The sequence below is a fragment of the Hyla sarda genome, chromosome 1 (assembly GCF_029499605.1).
Source record: "Hyla sarda isolate aHylSar1 chromosome 1, aHylSar1.hap1, whole genome shotgun sequence".
Classification (NCBI taxonomy): Eukaryota; Metazoa; Chordata; class Amphibia; order Anura; family Hylidae; genus Hyla; species Hyla sarda.
The window spans coordinates 281,393,071-281,410,945 of NC_079189.1; the positions used below are offsets into that span (position 1 = coordinate 281,393,071).

A 17,875-nucleotide genomic window follows, 5' to 3' on the forward strand; every position below is an offset into this window, starting at 1 on the left:
CACAGCCCAATGGACCGCTCTCCTCGACTTTCAGAAACCGCAACACACAAAAAGTACTTAAAGGAGTACTCCACTGGAATATATATTATGTATATATATATATATATATATTATTTTTTTTTAATCAACTGGTGCCAGAAAGAAGTAATTTATAAATCTTTTTAACTATTTAAAAATCTGAATCCTTCCTGAATCCTTCTAGTACATATCAGCTGCTGTATACTACAGAGGAAGTTATTTTCTTTTTGAATTTCCTTTCTGTCTGACCACAGTGCTCTCTACTGATACCTCTGTCCATTTTAGGAACTGAGCAGGATAAGTTTGCTATGGAGATTTGCTTGGACTCAGAGATGTCAGCAGAGAGCACTGTGGTGAGACAGAAAGGAAATTCAAAAAGAAAAGAACTTCCTGTTGAGCATACAGCAGCTGATAAGTACTGGAAGGATTAAGATTTTTTAATAGAAGTAATTTACAAATCTGTTTAACTTTCTGGCACCAGTTGATATATAATGTTGATAAAAAAATATATATATATATTATATATCAACTGGTGCCAGAAAGGTAAACAGATTTGTAAATTACTTCTATTAAAAAAATCTTAATCCTTCCAGTACTTATCAGCTGCTGTATGCTCAACAGGAAGTTCTTTTCTTTTTGAATTTCCTTTCTGTCTGACCACAGTGCTCTCTGCTGACTTCTCTGTTCATTTTAGGAACTTACAAACAAGGAGAGCGCTCCTAGTGTGATAACGTAATGTAAAAAGAAGATGAACAAACAAGTGGAATTGCTCACCAAGTGTAGTTGTACTGCGACCAAGTACAACTATGGTAAAAGCGTGAAATAACCTTGCAACGGGCGAAGAACGGCAGCCGCTCCTGGAAACACAGGCGAAGCACTCAGACGGATCCCTCCAAGGAACAGCCCAGGATAAAGGCAGTGGAATTTGGTGGCCCCTAGTGATGGTCTGAGGAATAATCGTTTTGCTGTATCTAATCGTGTAGTACAGGATAATGGTACCATCCCATGTGGAAAAATGAGATGTAAATGCTGTATCATGATAGAAAAAGGTGATCATTTTGTTTGTAATATTTCGAAAAAAAACTTTTGGATTAAGGGAACGCATGGTTGCAAAAGCAGCTATGCGGTTTACCTTTTATACTGTATTTGCGGTCTGCAGTATGTGGGCCGCACCGTTCAGATGGTGCGGTCCCGCATGAATAAGCATCGGTCTAATGTGGGAAGACAATTCATGCTACACAGTGTCTCACGACATATATGTCAAATCCATGCAGGGAATTTTGATTGTCTAAAATTAAAAATGATTGAAGTTATACCATCCATTATAAAAAATAGTTTCCAAAGGTTAATTAATAGAGAATCATACTGGATTTTCTCACTTGGTTCCCTTTTCCCTGGTGGTTTAAATGAGATGATTGAGAACGCTGTGTAGCTTGACTGGCCTTCTATTATCATATTATAAATATGTTAATATATTATATGTCTTTATATTTTATACTTTTTTTATATTCATATCTAATTTCTTTTAGTTAGGTATGTGGTATTTTTTATAATTAATCTACTAGTTTTTATGTGTGTGTTTCATGTGTTCCTGCCCATTGCTTTTATTCCAGCAATGTGCGGGTTAACTGTTGTGTATAAATACTGCATGTGTCTCTACCCTTAACATGCCTGATGAAGCTGGTTATCCAGCGAAACGCGTTGCATGCCGGGTAAATAAACCATTTTAACTTTGAAGTCTCGTGTGCTGCCTCTATCCTGGGCTGTTCCTTGGAGGGATCCGTCTGAGCATTTTAGGAACTGTCCAGAGTACAAGCAAATCTCCATAGCAAACTTATCCTGCTCAGTTCCTAAAATGGACAGAGATGTCAGCAGAGAGCACTGTGGTCAGACAGAAAGTAAATTCAAAAAGAAAAGAACTTCCTGTTGAGCATACAGCAGCTGATAAGTACCGGAAGGATTAAGATTTTTTAAAAGAAGTAATTTACAAATCTGTTTAACTTTCTGGCACCAGTTGATTAAAAAAAAAATTATATATCATAAATAAATATATGTGTGTGTGTGTGTTTTCCAGTGGAGTACCCCTTTAACACAAACAAATGTCACAGATCAACATTGGCAGACTAACTCCAATCTATCCACTCCCAGGACATCGACCACACCCAGGAAAGGGTGCAGCCAATCTCTTACTACATAGAGGCTACTAGTTCAACTCCAGAATGGAAGCTTTCAAACAGTTTATTGGACAACAGCATGGCCTCTCAGATTCCCACTCATTTCCTCCTAGGACTAAAGTCAACACACAGTCCACCAAGTCTCACATAGCCCAAAAATACACAGGATTCTTTCCTAATGCAAGCTCACTGTCTATGTAAAATATACTTAACCCCTTAAGGACTCAGCCCACTTGGACCTTAAGGACTCAGACAATTTTATTTTTAAGTTTTCATTTTTTCCTCCTCCCCTTCAAAAAACTCATAACTCTTTTATATTTCCATCCACAGACTAGTATGAGGGCTTGTTTTTTGCGTGACCAGTTTTCCTTTGTGATGCCATCACTCTATCATAAACTGTATGGCGCAACCAAAAAAATACTATTTGTGTGGGGAAATTAAAAAGAAAACCGCAATTTTGCAAATTTTGGAAGGTTTTGTTTTCACGCCGTACAATTTATGGTAAAAATGACGTGTTTTTTTTTTATTCTCTGGGTCAATACGATTAAAATGATACCCATGATTATACACTTTTCTATTACTGTTGTGCTTAAAAAAAAAAAAAAAAAAATCGCAAACTTTTTAACCAAATTAGTACGTTTATAATCCCCCTATTTTGAAGACCTATAACTTTTTCATTTTTCCGTATGAGCGGAGGTATGAGGGCTCATTTTTTGCGCCGTGATCTGTACTTTTTATTAATACCATATTTGCTTACACAAAACTTATTAAATTCTTTATAAATTATTTTTGGAATAAAATGTTATAAAAAAGCAGCTATTTTGGACTTTTTTTTTAACGTTCACGCTGTTCACCGTACGGGATCATTTACATTTTATTTTAATAGTTCGGATATTTACGCACGCGGCGATACCAAATATGTATATAAAATAATTTTAATTATTATTATTATTTTATTTTTATTTTTTTTATTTATTTATTTATTTATTTTTACACTTTTTGGGGGTAAAATAGGGAAAATGGGACAATTTACGTTTTTATTGGGGGAGGGGGGGTTTCAAATTTTTTTTATTTTTATTTATTTTTTTACTTTTATTTTTACACTTTAATAGTCCCCATAGGGGACTATTTAAAGCAACCACTCGATTGCTAATCCTGTTCAGTGCTATGTATAGGACATAGCACTGATCAGGGTTATCGGTGATCTTCTGCTCTGGTCTGTGGGAAGGCAGATCAGAGCAGAAGACTCCCGGAAGGCAGCGGAGCCAGGTGAGGGGACCTCCGTCTGCGGTGCAGGATGATCGGATCGCCGAGGCAGCGCTGCGGGCGATCCGATCATCCTGTTAAGTGACCGCGATGCCGTGAACGGTATTGATCACGGCATCTGAGGGGTTAATGGCAGACATCCATGGGATCGCGGGTGTCTGCCATTACCGGCGGGTCCCTGGCTGCGATCCACAGCCGGGACCTGCCGCACCCGATGCCCGCGGTTATGCTCAGGACGAAAATGTACATCCTGGTGCGTTAAGTACCACGTCACCAGGACGTACATTTATGTCCTGCGTCATTAAGGGGTTAAAGGGGTACTCCGGTGAAAAGTGTTTTTTTTTTTTTTTTTTTTTTTTAAATCAACTGGTGCCAGAAAGTTAAACAGATTTGTAAATTACTTCTATTAAAAAAACTTAATCCTTCCTGTACTTATTAGCTGCTGAATACTACAGAGGAAATTCTTTTCCGTTTGAAACACAGAGCTGTCTGCTGACATCACGAGCACAGTGCTCTCTGCTGACATCTCTGTCCATTTTAAGAACTTTCCAGAGTAAAAGGAAATCCCCATAGCAAACATATCCTGTTCTGGACAGTTCCTAAAATGGACAGAGACGTCAGCAGAGAGCACTGTGCTCATGATGTCAGCAGACAGCTCTGTGTTTCAAAAAGAAAATAATTTCCGCTGTAGTATTCAGCAGCTAATAAGTACAGGAAGGATTAAGATTTTTGAATAGAAGTAATTTACAAATCTGTAACTTTCTGGCACCAGTTGATTTAAAAAAAAAAAAAAAAAAAAAAAAAAAGAGTACCTCTTTCAGCCTTATTCAGAACGATTTGGCACTTCTCAGCATTTGCTACTTTGCCTGCTTTTTTACTATAAATCATATCACTGATGCTATACAGATTAAAGGGGTTCTCCGGTGCTTAGACATCTTATCCCCTATACAAAGGATAGGGGATAAGATGCCTGATTGCGGGAGTCCCGCCGCTGGGGACCCCTGTGATCTTGCACGCGGCACCCCATTTGTAATCAGTCCCCGGACCGTGTTCGCTACGGGTCTGATTACTGGCGACCACAGGGCCGGCGGCGTGTGACGTCACGCCTCCGTGTGACATCACGCTCCGCCCCTCAATGCAAGCCTATGGGAGGGGCGTGACAGCTATCACGCCCCCTGTGGTCACCGGTAATGAGATCCGGAGCGATCATGCTCCGGGGACTGATTACAAACAGGGTGCCGCGTGCAAGATAACGGGGGTCCCCAGCGGCGGGACTCCCGCGATCAGGCATCTTATCCCCTATCCTTTGGATAGGGGATAAGATGTCTAAGCACCGGAGAACCCCTTTAATGATAGATAGAGGGTTTGAAACATTGCAGTGTAAAACTAATTCATCTCTGTGCAAAGGCCACGTGCAAAAATGAGTAGAAATGCTTAAAGGGGTACTCCCGTGGAAAACTTTTTTTTCTTTTTAAATCAACTGGTGCCAGAAAGTTAAACAGATTTGTAAATCACTTCTATTAAAAAAAAATCTTAATCCTTCCAGTACTTTTTAGGGGCTGTATACTAAAGAGAAATCCAAAAAAGAAATGCATTTCCTGTGATGTCATGACCACAGTGCTCTCTGCTGACCTCTGCTGTCCATTTTAGGAACTGTCCAGAGCAGCATATGTTTGCTATTGGGATTTTCTCCTGCTCTGGACAGTTCCTAAAATGGACAGAAGATCAGCAGAGAGCACTGTGGTCATGACATCACAGGAAATGCATTTCTTTTATGGATTTCTCTTTAGTATACAGCTCCTAAAAATTACTGGAAGGATTAAGATTTTTTAATAGAAGTAATTTACAAATCTGTTTAACTTTCTGGCACCAGTTGATTTAAAAGAAAAAGGAGTTTCCACAGGAGTACCCCTTTAAATCTAATATAGAGACCCTCCCCTTTGAGATCTCTCACTAGTGCAAAACACTAAATAAATGTTATTTATCCAATGTCTGATGGAGCTAAAGAGGCTTTTAAAACCTCTGGTCACAATGAAAGCCAAAAGAACCAGAAAGAATGCCTCATAACTAGCATAAAGCAAACACTAGAATATTTTTGCTGCAGGCAAAGCACAATCATTTTTGTAGTGTGAACTTAAATATTTAAAAGACCCATCTCAGCAAAGGAGTTGAAAATGCCTTAAAATAGGAACATGAGTGCACAAAAATGAAAACAACGTGCAGCAGGAAGCCCTGACAGGCTTCCTTACCACAATGATCTGTGATTTACTCTGAACAGCTAGACCATTTCACCTAGGAATAAAGCCTGAGTCATTGGGTGGTTCCCAGTGGCTTCTCCTGCCCCGCAGGCCCTGATTAATAGATTTCTCCCTGCATGTAAATACATTTTATTTATTTATTGATCAAGCTGGTGAGGACAATAAGCTAATTTCCTGGTCCAAGTCATAACCATGAGTAATCTAAAACAGCACAGCCATTCAGAGTCAATCATACCATTAGGGTAAGGAAGCCTGGCATTTTTTTCATGCTGCCACTATTATACTAGTATACTAGTGACACCTTTAAGAGGCTGTTGACAGCCTAACGGGTTAAAAAAAATTTAACTTAAATTTCCCAAACTGAAGATTATCCAAGCAAATGTGAAGACTGTGACTGAATATTCATTTGAACACTGTTTTTGATAAATATTTTACATCTCTTTACATTTAATCCTCCAGAAAAAAGTCTAAACCAGTACAACTTTACCAAAACATCATGTTTGATCTTTTTAGTTGTTCGATGATAAAGAGTAGCAATAGCTGGTAATGTCACAAGCTGTTAATGTGAAAGTATAGTCCACGAGGGGAAGCTTACAACACCACGGGCAGGTATAGTTATCCACACTTTTCCAGCTTAATTCCAAAAATAAATTTCAAATACGAGTGTACAGGCAAAGGTGGCTAGATCAAAACAGATGCCAAAGAAGTGATTCCAGTCCATGTAAAACTTCAAACAATGTCACCCCTACTTAAAGCTTTAGGGCTAATTCACACTACACATTTTTTGAGTAAAGTTCTGCTCCGGAAATCAGCTTGAAAATTCTGTTGCAGCAGCCTCCCATTGTTTCAGTGGAATTCTGCTGCATCATTCACAGTATGGAATTTCTATGTCGATTCTGAATTCCAGACTCAAAAGAATCAACATCTTTACTCTTTTACGGAATTGCAATAATACGTTGTTAAAATAATATGTTGCACCATTCTGGAGATATATCTGATAATCCAAATATCCAAACTAAGCCCCATTGGCATTCCCCAGCCCTTTGGAAGAGGGCTTGGAAGAGGGCTTGAAAGAGGCAGGCAGAACGGTGCACTAAAGAGGTGCCCTTTAGCTCAGGGCCATTTAATTGGCAGGAAACTATATAGGACCCTGTTTTACTGGAAGTCTTTTAGTCTTCTGACTGAGAGCACATGGTAAGTGTTTTATTTTTTTGTGAAATCAAGTAGAGAAAACAGACATCCAAAATTTGTATTATGATCTACTTCCTTCTCAGCATAAATTCAAAAACTGACAGGTTGTTAGTATACATTTTGATCAAAAGGTACAAGCCCACTCACCACGTCAAGGCCACCTATTTAGAGTGGGTCCCTAACATCCCTAGCATAAAATGACATAGCACTAAGCAGCGACCACCACCGCCGCAACACCAGTGCCCACAGGGGGAACAACCAACTGGCAGAGCAGCCCCAATGCCACTCAGACCAGTCCTAGGCTGCGGCTCCCCCCAGACACAGTGCCACAGTAGCAACGGACGCCGCACAGCACCACACCAGTGTGAACAAGGTGTAAAAGCTCACTTATGTGCTCCCAGTCAGACTGGGTGACTGCCAGAAAGGAAGGGGGTCGTTCCCCCCTGTGGGCATTGGTGTTGCGGCAGTGGTGGTCGCCGCCCAGTTTAAAGCCATTTTATGCTAGGGACGTTAAGAACCCACTCTAAATAGGTGGCTTTGACGTGGCGAGTGGGCTTGTACCTTTTGATCAAAATGTATACCAACAACCTGTTTTTGAATTGCTGAGAAGCAATTAGATCAAAATACAAAATGTAGATGTGCGACCCTGTCTGTTTTCTCTACTTGAATTCACATTGTGTTTTTTTGTATTCTGTTCACACTGGTGGTGTTCTGCAACCATTGCTGCCATGGCACTGTGTCTGTGGGGTGGCACAGCCCAGAGTCTGGGGCTAGGTTGCACAGCACTGGGGCAGCCCTGCTACTTGGGCTGTCCCCCCTATGGGCACTGGTGTTGTTGTAGTGGTTATGGGCACCCACTGCCATGCCATTTTATGCTAGGGACCCACTACATACAGGTGGCCGTGAATTGGCTTGCATTTTATGACACAGTAAAGACCTGTTAGTTTTATAAAGTCCTGCTGAGAAGCTCAGGATTACCATGCAAGTTGTAGATGTGCAACTAGGTCTATGTTTTCTTATCTACTGAATGCACCAAAGAGCTGGCTCAAAAAAGTAGACTGCAATTCAGCATCATTCACACTTTTAACCAGTATAATCAGGTTATTGCTGGCGATACTGCTGTCACATTGTACATTTAGTCCTAGGTGAAGGAATAAAGCTATAGGTAGTACGGTTGAAAAAAGACATACGTCCATCAAGTTCAACCAGGGAATTTAAGGGTAGGGGTGTGGCGCGATATTGGGGAAGGGATGGGATTTTATATTTCTTCATAAGCATTAATGGTATTTTGTTCCAGGAATGTATCTAACCCTGTTTTAAAGCTGTCAATTTTTCTTGCTGTGACCAGTTCCTGAGGTAGACTGTTCCAAAAATTCACAGTTCTCATGGTAAAGAAGGCGTGTCGCCCCTTGAGACTAAACCTTTTCTTCTCCAGACGGAGGGAGTGCCCCCTCGTCCTTTGGGGGGGGGGGGGGTTTGATCTGGAACAGTTTTTCTCCATATTTTTTGTAGGATTTTTTTTAGGATGATCTGAGCAGATTGTTTTACTGAATCTTTTTCCCAAAAACTGTAAAACTTCTATTGTTCTAAAGCCATGCTCATTCTGGGTTTAGGTGTCCACTGGGATAGCCTTTTCCTTTAACCCCTTCATGACCCAGTACGTTTTTTGAAATCTGACATGTGTTTCTTGAAGTTGTAATAACTTTGAACTGCTTTTACCTGGCAAAGTGATTCAGATATAGTTTTTTGATACATTGTACTTTATATTAGTGGTAAATTGCTGATACATGAAGAGATTTTTGTGAAAAACTAAAATATTGTGAAAATATTTTCATTTCTCTGTTTGAAACTCTCTACTTGTAAGAGAAATAGTCATGCCAAATAAATGTAGTTATTAATTCACATCCACAACAACTTTATGTTGGCATCATTTGTTAAACATTCTTTAACTTTTTTACGACATTAGAAGGCTTAAATTATTATGAGCATTTTTTCAAATTTAGACACATACATACACACACTATATACCGGTATATACACATATATACATACATACATTCACAAACACACATATATTACACACAAGTATATATATTTTATTCATTTATTTTACTTCTGTACAACAGCTCCCCCCCAGTGTCTAGTGCACAAAACATGCAGTAACAGCTTTAGGACACTAGGGGAAACCGCTCCTTTAAAAAAAAAAAAAAAAAAAAAAAAAAAAGTAAAAGTGAAACTAAAGAATCCCGGCGGGCACAGCGTCAGCAGCTCGGGAGAAGTTTGGGACACTGGGGGAAGGGGGACAGGTAAGGGACACTGGGTCTCCTAGCAGAGCAGTGTGTGTGTCCCGTTCCCTGTGATCGAGACACACACACTGCGCTGCGCAGGATTTTTCTGTGCGAAACGCTGCCATCAGCTAGTCAGATTTGACAAGCTGATAGGAGCGATCGCTGTGAGGGGGGGGGGGGGGGGACAAAACCCCCCTAGGTAAGATAGTGGATAGCCACCATCTTACCGGGCATGGCACGATGCCACGAGTAGCGGACAGTATCTGCATGACGTATATGTAGGTCATAGGTCGGGAAAACCTTCCCGGTCACGACGTACATGTATGTCATGGCTCGGAAGGGTTTAAAGGGGTACTCCCCTGGAATTTTTATTTTTTTTATTTTTTAAATCAACAGGTGCCAGAAAGTTAAACAGATTTGTAAATTATTTATATTTAAAGATCTTTACGCTTCCAATCAGCTGCTATATGCTCCACAATTTCCTTTGTCTGACCACAGTGCTCTCTGCTGACTACTCTGTCCATTTTAGGAACTGTCCAGAGCAGGATAGGTTTGCTATGGGGATTTGCTCCTACTCTGGACAGTTCCTAAATTGGAAAAAGCACTGTGGTCAGACAGAAAGGAAATAAAAAAAAAAAAAGAAAATAACTTTCTCTGTAGTATACAGCACCTGATAAGTATTGGAAGGGTTAAGATTTTAAAATAGAAGTAATTTACACATCTGTTTAACTTTCTGGCACCAGATGATTAAAGAAACAAATTATATATAATATATATATATATATATATATATATATATATATATATATATATATATATATATATATATATATATATATATTCCAGTGGAGTACCCCTTTAACTTTGCATACAGAGATAGATGTCAGCCAATAATAAGACCACTATTCTGGACTCCTAAGCATAGAAAGGAGTCTAAATGGTGGTCTAATCAGTGACTGACATTTCTTTATTCAGAGAGAGATAGACAATATAATATATATATATATATATATATATATATATATATATATATATATAAATAAATGGACTGTCAACCTTTGGTCTATTAAACATATAAAAAGCAGTGATATAAATGAATAAAATACAGGTAATATTGAATCTTTTCTCACAAAACTATATATACTATATTTCAATCTTCTCAGCTCCAACTGTTCTATTCCTGAAGATTAGACACCATGTTCGACGTTCCCTTTAAATATTCAGAATCAACTTTTAGTAACTTAAAAATCTAGGGTACTGGAACATGTTTATGATATGGGTCCTCAGGTGATCATCCTTTGGGAGCTTCCCGACATTTTTTTTTAAAAAAGAAAACACAACATTTTTAATGGACAACCATGTACCATTATTATTGTTGACCAGCTTTTTTATGCCCTGTTCAGACAGTCACTTTTATTTATTTATTTTTTAAAGGAATACAAATATAACTGAAAGTACAAGGCAAAGTTGTTCAAACTGATGGCAGTTAAGTTATTTCCCATTTATGGTTTGCTTTTTCTTACACAGTGTTATGGTTGAATTTTGTTATTCTGACTGTTATTTCTTACTAAGTGCCATGAATAAACATGAACACGCTCATTATTTAAAACAACCATTTTTTTTTCATAAATGGGGGGGGATTTATCAAAACCTGTGTAGAGGAAAAGTGGTGCAGCTGCCCAATAGCAACTAACCAGATTGCTTCTTTTGTTTTTCAGAGGCCTTTTAAAAAATGAAAGAAGCAATAGGCAACTGGGCAACTTTTCCTCTGCACAAATTTTGATAGATCTCCCTCAATGTGTGCACGGAGAGCTGCTTTTTCCATAGATTTTAATTTAACTTTTTTGTCTTAGGTTTACAGCCCTATTTAAAAAAAAAATAATAATTAAATAAATAAATAAATAAATCAGTTCAGTTAAAAATAAGGCCCCTTTCACAGATTAATTCGTTAAAAGATCCGTTATAAACGTCTGTTAGAAAAGCTCTAAAAAAAAAAAAAGGATGTTAAACGTCAGTTACAAAATCCCATTCACGTCCATGGGATTTTTTGGTTATCCGTTATCACCTGTTATAGCCTGTCATGAATAACGGACGTTAGTTGTGACGGAAGACAAAACGCCACAATCACTCATTTTTCTTCCGTAAATTAAAGGCCGTTATTTTTAACATTGAAGTATATGGCAAACGGATGAGCCTTTATGTAATCCGATTGCACCTGGTTTATAATATCAGTTATTACTTCTGAGCATGCTCAGAAGAGGTGACATCAGCAGACTCCTGCAGTGCTGAGGGACTACTACTACTCCCATCATGGAACAGACTTGTTTTTATGATGGGAGTAGTAATTCTCCGGCTGCAGGATAATGCTGGTGGCTGGGGAGGAAACAAAGTTTGTACTACAACCCCCATAATGAAACAGACTCGGATCGCAGTGGGTCTCACTTCTGATTAGAAGTTATTAAACAGGGGAGCAGGCAGCATGCTGCGCTCCCCTTCGATGTACGATGTATTTACTTTCATTAGCAGTGCTATCATAAGCCCCCGGCAGCGCTATGGATGAAAAGTATTCTACAGCAGCGCATCTGGCCGGCTCAATGCGCTGCTGAAAGGATACTGGTCATTCATAGTGCTGCAAAGGCATATGATCATAGAAGCGCTGTGGGGGCCAGACATATGGATATGTCTTACCCCTGCAGCGCATCTATATACAGGTGCTGCTGCAGAGCTATGAATGACAAGTATTCTTTCAGCAGCGCACCGCGACGGCCAGATGCGCTGCTGTAGAATACATTTCATCCATAGTGCTGCAGGAGGCATAGGATAGCGCTGCGGGGGGGGGGGGGGGGAACATTATATAAATGCGCTGTGGGGAGAACATATATAAATGCACTGTAGGGGGGGGGGGGGCATATATAACCCTTCCCCCAGCGATTCTATATATCTTTCCCCACCGCAGTGCTTCTATTTGAAAACCCCGCCGGGAGCCCTGACTGGCTCCTCAGTACCGGCCATTCAGGGCTCCCAGTGGGGAATTTAAAAGTGAAAGTAAATAAATCATACATTGCAGGGGAGTGGAGCATGCTGCTCGCTCCCCTGTTTAATAACTTACTGAGACTCGATGCGATCAATCCCTCATCCCCTGTACTACAACCCCCATCATGGAACAGAGACTGTTTCATGATCGGAGTAGTAGTACAAACACCAATGTAGCCTCCCCAGCCACTGGCAGAATCAGCAGCCAGGAAACTACTACTCCCATCATGGAAACAAGTCTGTTCCATGATGGGAGTAGTAGTAGTCCCGGCTGTGGAAGTCTGTAGGCAGATGAATTTTTTATACACAATTACAGTGTTATATTAAATTACAGGTTTTTTTTTTCTATACAGGCTGAGCACTTTACAATTGCCAGGAGTAGACTAGTCGCAACATTAACTGTACAAACAATTTCTCTCAGCTATTATATCACATTATTGATACAGTCGGTCACTCATAGGTGATTAACCTTTCTTCATAAACTATATTTCCTAACTTTATGAATTTTTAAACTTTTTAAAACAAATCTGTGTGTTCTCTAATGCTATATATTAATTTGACTACGCTTAGGCTAGGTTTCCAAAGGTTTTTCCCCTGTTTTTTGTTTTTTTGGAAAACTGCCACTGCATTAAGTCAAAGCCAGAAGGGTATTCAAAAGGAATGGGAAATTGAGAAATATAAAATAAGGACATATACTTCTTCCTACTGGATCCATTTCTGACTAACTTCTACAAATTCTCATCCGGGACACCCATCCCCAACTAGGGAACCCCGTAAATTCCTCTTAAAAAATCAAAAATGTGACAAAATACAGTGCGATTCAAAATCACAGCTTCTGGATCATTAACTAATGGAGTTCAAGCTCCTATTATTTCATTGTGGACAACCTAACGGCTCCCTACAGGGATGCCAAGTTATTCCCATTTACTTAGTTGTTTTCCCAACACTGTAATTTGATCTAGATATGCTGCTATTTAAAAGTACACCACATTAACCCCCCCCCCCCCACCCCCCCCCCCCACCCCCGACGTTTTGCCGGCTGTAACCAGCTTCTTTATCAAGGGTCTGGGTGCATATATTATACCTTATCTTATACACCCAGACCCTTGATAAAGCCGGTGGGTGTGTTAATGTGGTGTACTTTTAAATAGAATTTTGGGGGTTCCCTAGTTGGGGATGGGTGTCCTGGATGGGTGTGAGCCTGGATGGGAATTTGTAAAAGTTTGATTATAAATCCTGGGAGCCCTCCTTGGAAGATTTTGTATAAGTTTGCCGTTTCTGACTTTGGTTCAAAAACTGCAGTGGCAGTTAAATATATTAAAAAAAATAAAAAAAATAAAAAGGCAGAAAAAACCTGTGAGAAAAAAACAAGACTTAGGCTAGGTTTCCACACAGGCTATTTTTCTGGCGTTTTTTGGAAAACAGCCACTGCAGATTTTGAGCCAAAACCAGAAGTATATTCAATAGGAATGGGAAATATAAAGGAAGGACTTAAACTTCACATTTCTTCTGAATACACTTCTGACTTTGGCTCAAAAACTGCAGTGGCAGTATTCCAAAAAAAATGCCAGGAAAAAAAAAACAACTGTGTGGAAACCTAGTCTCAGGCTGCCACAAGGGCCATATCCTTTGCTGTATTTGTCTATCAATAATAATAGGTTTAAATAAATATAAACTTATTTGACTGTTTTTTGATACATTTCTACTCTATTTTAACCCCTTCATCTGCTGAATATGTGCTCTTCTATTTCTGCTCTTAAATTTGTTGTCTATTTCTATTTTTATTGGATATCCATAGTTTGCCATATGGCCTACATATCCCTGATTTTATACTGTATTCGGAAAGTAGTCAAATTAGCTTTTCTCTATTAGGACATATCCTTATATATTTTATACTTTGTATAATATGTTGTTCACCTCTACTTCACCCTTGAGGACTGACCACCTTTATAATGTATCCATGATGAAGAGCATATGTAACTCTTGAAACATGTTGGCATATATGTGCAGTGGGCTTTATGATCTATATTTGTATTGATGCTGGAAATAGTGTGGATTATCTTACCTACCCCTGTGGTAGTGGATAACTTCTTATTGTGTTGCAGACACTGGTGAAGATTTATCAAAACCTCTGCAAAGGAAACAGTTGCCCATACCAACCACTTGGGTAAGGTCTTTTTATTTATTTATTTTTTAAAAAGGCCTCAGAAAAAAAAGAAGCAAATCTGACTTCCTCTGCACAGGTTTTGAAAACTCTCCCCACTAACTGTGTATGCTGAGGGGGACAGGTGAGGAGCTTATTGAGCTAGTTCATTTTCTTCTACTGCTAATAGAACAGACCCTGCCCCTCAATTTCTTTAGTAGAAATATTGTAAGGAATAAAAAAAATACAGTATTAAAAAAAAAAAAAAATTATATATAACTTATTTGTAGAATAAAAAATAAAAAAATATTATTCCTCACGTGTCATCAGTATCTATAGACTCCCCACGGGCGGCTCCTCCCTGAATGGATTCCATTGCCGTGGAGTATAACGCTTTTTGTGCAACTGGACGTTTCTCGTCAATTGGACTCTGTGCTCCATCTACTTGTTTCTCTCTTTCCTGTTGCTCTATGTTGTGCACGCCTAAAAGAAGGCTGTAATCCATTATCTTGAAGCTTTCTAAAACCTGGGAAATAATAAAAGTTATAAAAGATACTACATAATAAATATCTAATTGAAGATATTGAGCCTTAACAAGTACAAGACACACACCGTGCCATTGGGAAAGTAGAATTGTATTACATTATGAAATTCCATATATTTACCAATGACTTATCTTAAAGGTCTCCTTTAATGGATGCAATTAAAGGAACACTTCAGAACGTACATATCATGGCTGCCATCAGTGTCTCACGCATCTACATGCTGTACACCTGATCGTCATAAAAGAATGTGAACAAGGTCCCTGAGGATTTGAATACACGGAAAGGAAAACATGTAGGGCCTATGGAGGACTTTCAATGTCATGGAAAGTCCAGGTTTTTGTTTAACAAATCTGAGTCAGAGATCCTGCAAAAAGGCAGTAGTATAAATGTTACTAAAAGTACGGTAACCGGATAATAGTGCCTTCTTAAAAAGCTGGTATAAAGGTGTATTCAGCCTAACATAAAAGCTACTGTTGAGCGAATATCAAATTGCATAATTAACTATTAACACTATTAACTATGAACAATACTAATGTTGTTACCTTCATTGAGACTTGGGATGTAACATCACTTATTACATTTGCAACTATGAAGTAAAACTACTAATGTTACTTGCATTACACCTGCATATTAAAGAGGTGGAATATAGCTTACTGTTAACCATTACTGGATTGGCAAAGGAGATAGAGTGAACTGGGTCAAATACTGCTGTAAAACATTACCACACCTGATCTGTCTAAAACAAATGAGCTTTATTATATACTCTACCGATAACGTAATGGAGAAATTGTGTGTGAACAGTGATAGATGATCGAGTGTGGACATTTAACACACATTAAAAACACAACAAAAAAAATAAAAAATCTGGATAAACATTAAAGACAGCACCTTATTAATATAAAGCACTTTATATTTGATATAAAAAAAAAAAGGACAATATATTTATACAGCATTCAGGATCACCATATGAGGGTTAAATGTCATTAAATGCTGGTGGCGGTTGTTATACTATGGTGTGGTACTAGTTTTATAAAAGGTATTATTTTAAAATGTTACTAGTATATTGTCAGTACATATATATATATTATGGGCCAGTAGCAGATTTAAAGGCTTTGAACACTTTTGTACTAAAATTACTTTTAATAAATGTTTACTTCTTGAATGCATAATTTATTGAATTATCCCAAGATTAAGGCTAGGTTCACGCTGCAAAAGCTCCGCGAGTCTCAGTGGTTGGAACACCGGTGATCAAAAACTATCCCCCTATTTTGCAGATAGGGGTTAAGTACTGGAGTACACTTTTAATGTTGAATTAAGTTTTGGAGAAAGGAATTTGCCAGGTCTAGAAACTTACCAGACAATCTCTCTGCAGGGTCTTAACCAATGCGCTGAAGGTGTCATTATCAAGGAGCAGTCCCTCCGGCGATTCCTGCATGAAATCTAGGTCTTTGAACGTAGGGCTACGTTTCTCCCTTTCTTTCTTAGATGCACGTCTCTTGTAAGTGGAACCCTTCAAGTCATACTTGTAATGCATACGGACCACTCTTGGTAGGATGTTGTTCATCACCACAACACGGATATTCTTTCCCCCAGACTGCACACAATACAAACCGTAGAACTTGGGCAGAAGTGTTCTTGGGTTTTGGTTCAGGTTCTGATTCAAGTGAACAGAAAATCCTCAGTAAACAGCCTTTACGAAGTACACATATAAAATATTATGTTGCCATAAATAATAGAGTTTGGATATGTACTTAAATTATAGCAAGTGTTAATATAATACCAGTTACCATTTTGCCACCAAAAAGAACAAATGTGAGGAGGGAATAGATATAAAGCATTTAACAGTGCCCATGATAGTTGTAAGCCAAACCATACTCCTATCACTGAAAAAAAGTTCCTCCTCACAATTAATAGCAGGGACAACATTTTAGATTTTGCCTTAACCCACCCACTTAAGGGAAAATATTTCAAATTTGGCTTAAGGGTCTATTCACACGTACTGTATTCTGTGCAGGATTTGAAGCTGTGTTCAGTCAGTTTACATTGAAATCTGCAGCAGAAAATCCTGCACATCAAATCTGCGCAGAATATAGTACATGTGAATAGATCCTAATGATGTAAAATTCCAAGTAGTTTTACAAATGAATATTCATATTGAGCTGTGGGTCAATAGGATTACAAAGATACCCATGGTTACATGCCATTCTATTATTGCACACCTTAAAAAAAAATTGCCCTATTTTGACCACCTTTAACAACTTTCACATTTTCCTTATACGGACGGTAGGAGGGATAATTTTTTATGATGTGATCTGCAGTTTTTCTTGGTACCACTTTAGCTTATATTTAAAGATGTAAAATTCCCAGTGGAGTAGTTTTAGAAATGAATATTAATTTTGAGCTGTGGGTAAGCACGATTAAAATGATACCCATGGTTACATGCTTTTCTATTATTGCACCAATTTAAAAAAAAATCTCAAACGTTAAGAAAATTTGTATGTTTAAAATTGCCCTATTTTGACCACCTATAAAAACTTTCAAATGTTTTCGTATACAGGGCGGTATGAGGGATCATTTTTTGAGATGTGATCTGCAGTTTTTGGTACCACTTTTGCTTAAATTTTACTTTTTGACCACTTTATTATAATTTTTTTAAATAAAAAACCAAAAAAGCAGCAATCTTGGATTCTATTTTAATTTTTGTTAACACGTTTACATTTGATTGCATATATGACAGCATATACTGAACAGTGCTATGCATAGGCATAGCACTGATCAGTGTTATCAGCAATTTTCTCTGGTCTGCTCAATCTCAGAGCAGGTAAGGGGACCTCCGGCCATCATGTTGGATCATGTTGTATTAATCACAGCAGCTGAGGGGTAAATGGCAGACATCAGCACGATCGCTGATGTCCACCATTACAGGCAAGTCCCTGGCTGCTTATAGCAGCCGGGATCT

At 38.5% G+C, this 17,875-nt stretch overlaps 1 protein-coding gene across 4 annotated transcripts in view; it reads right to left on the reverse strand.

Moving 5' to 3' along the window:
* The window catches only part of PIP5K1C (phosphatidylinositol-4-phosphate 5-kinase type 1 gamma), a 134,703-nt gene that overhangs the window by 68,430 nt on the left and 48,398 nt on the right, over window positions 1–17,875 (reverse strand). For all 4 annotated transcript variants that reach the window (XM_056573597.1, XM_056573627.1, XM_056573608.1 and 1 more), the window contains exons 7-8: window positions 16,271–16,570; window positions 14,692–14,897 (exon numbers count right to left, since the gene is read on the reverse strand). In XM_056573597.1, coding sequence (XP_056429572.1) covers window positions 14,692–14,897; window positions 16,271–16,570 — 506 coding nt within the window. The remainder of the gene's footprint in view (window positions 1–14,691; window positions 14,898–16,270; window positions 16,571–17,875) is intronic.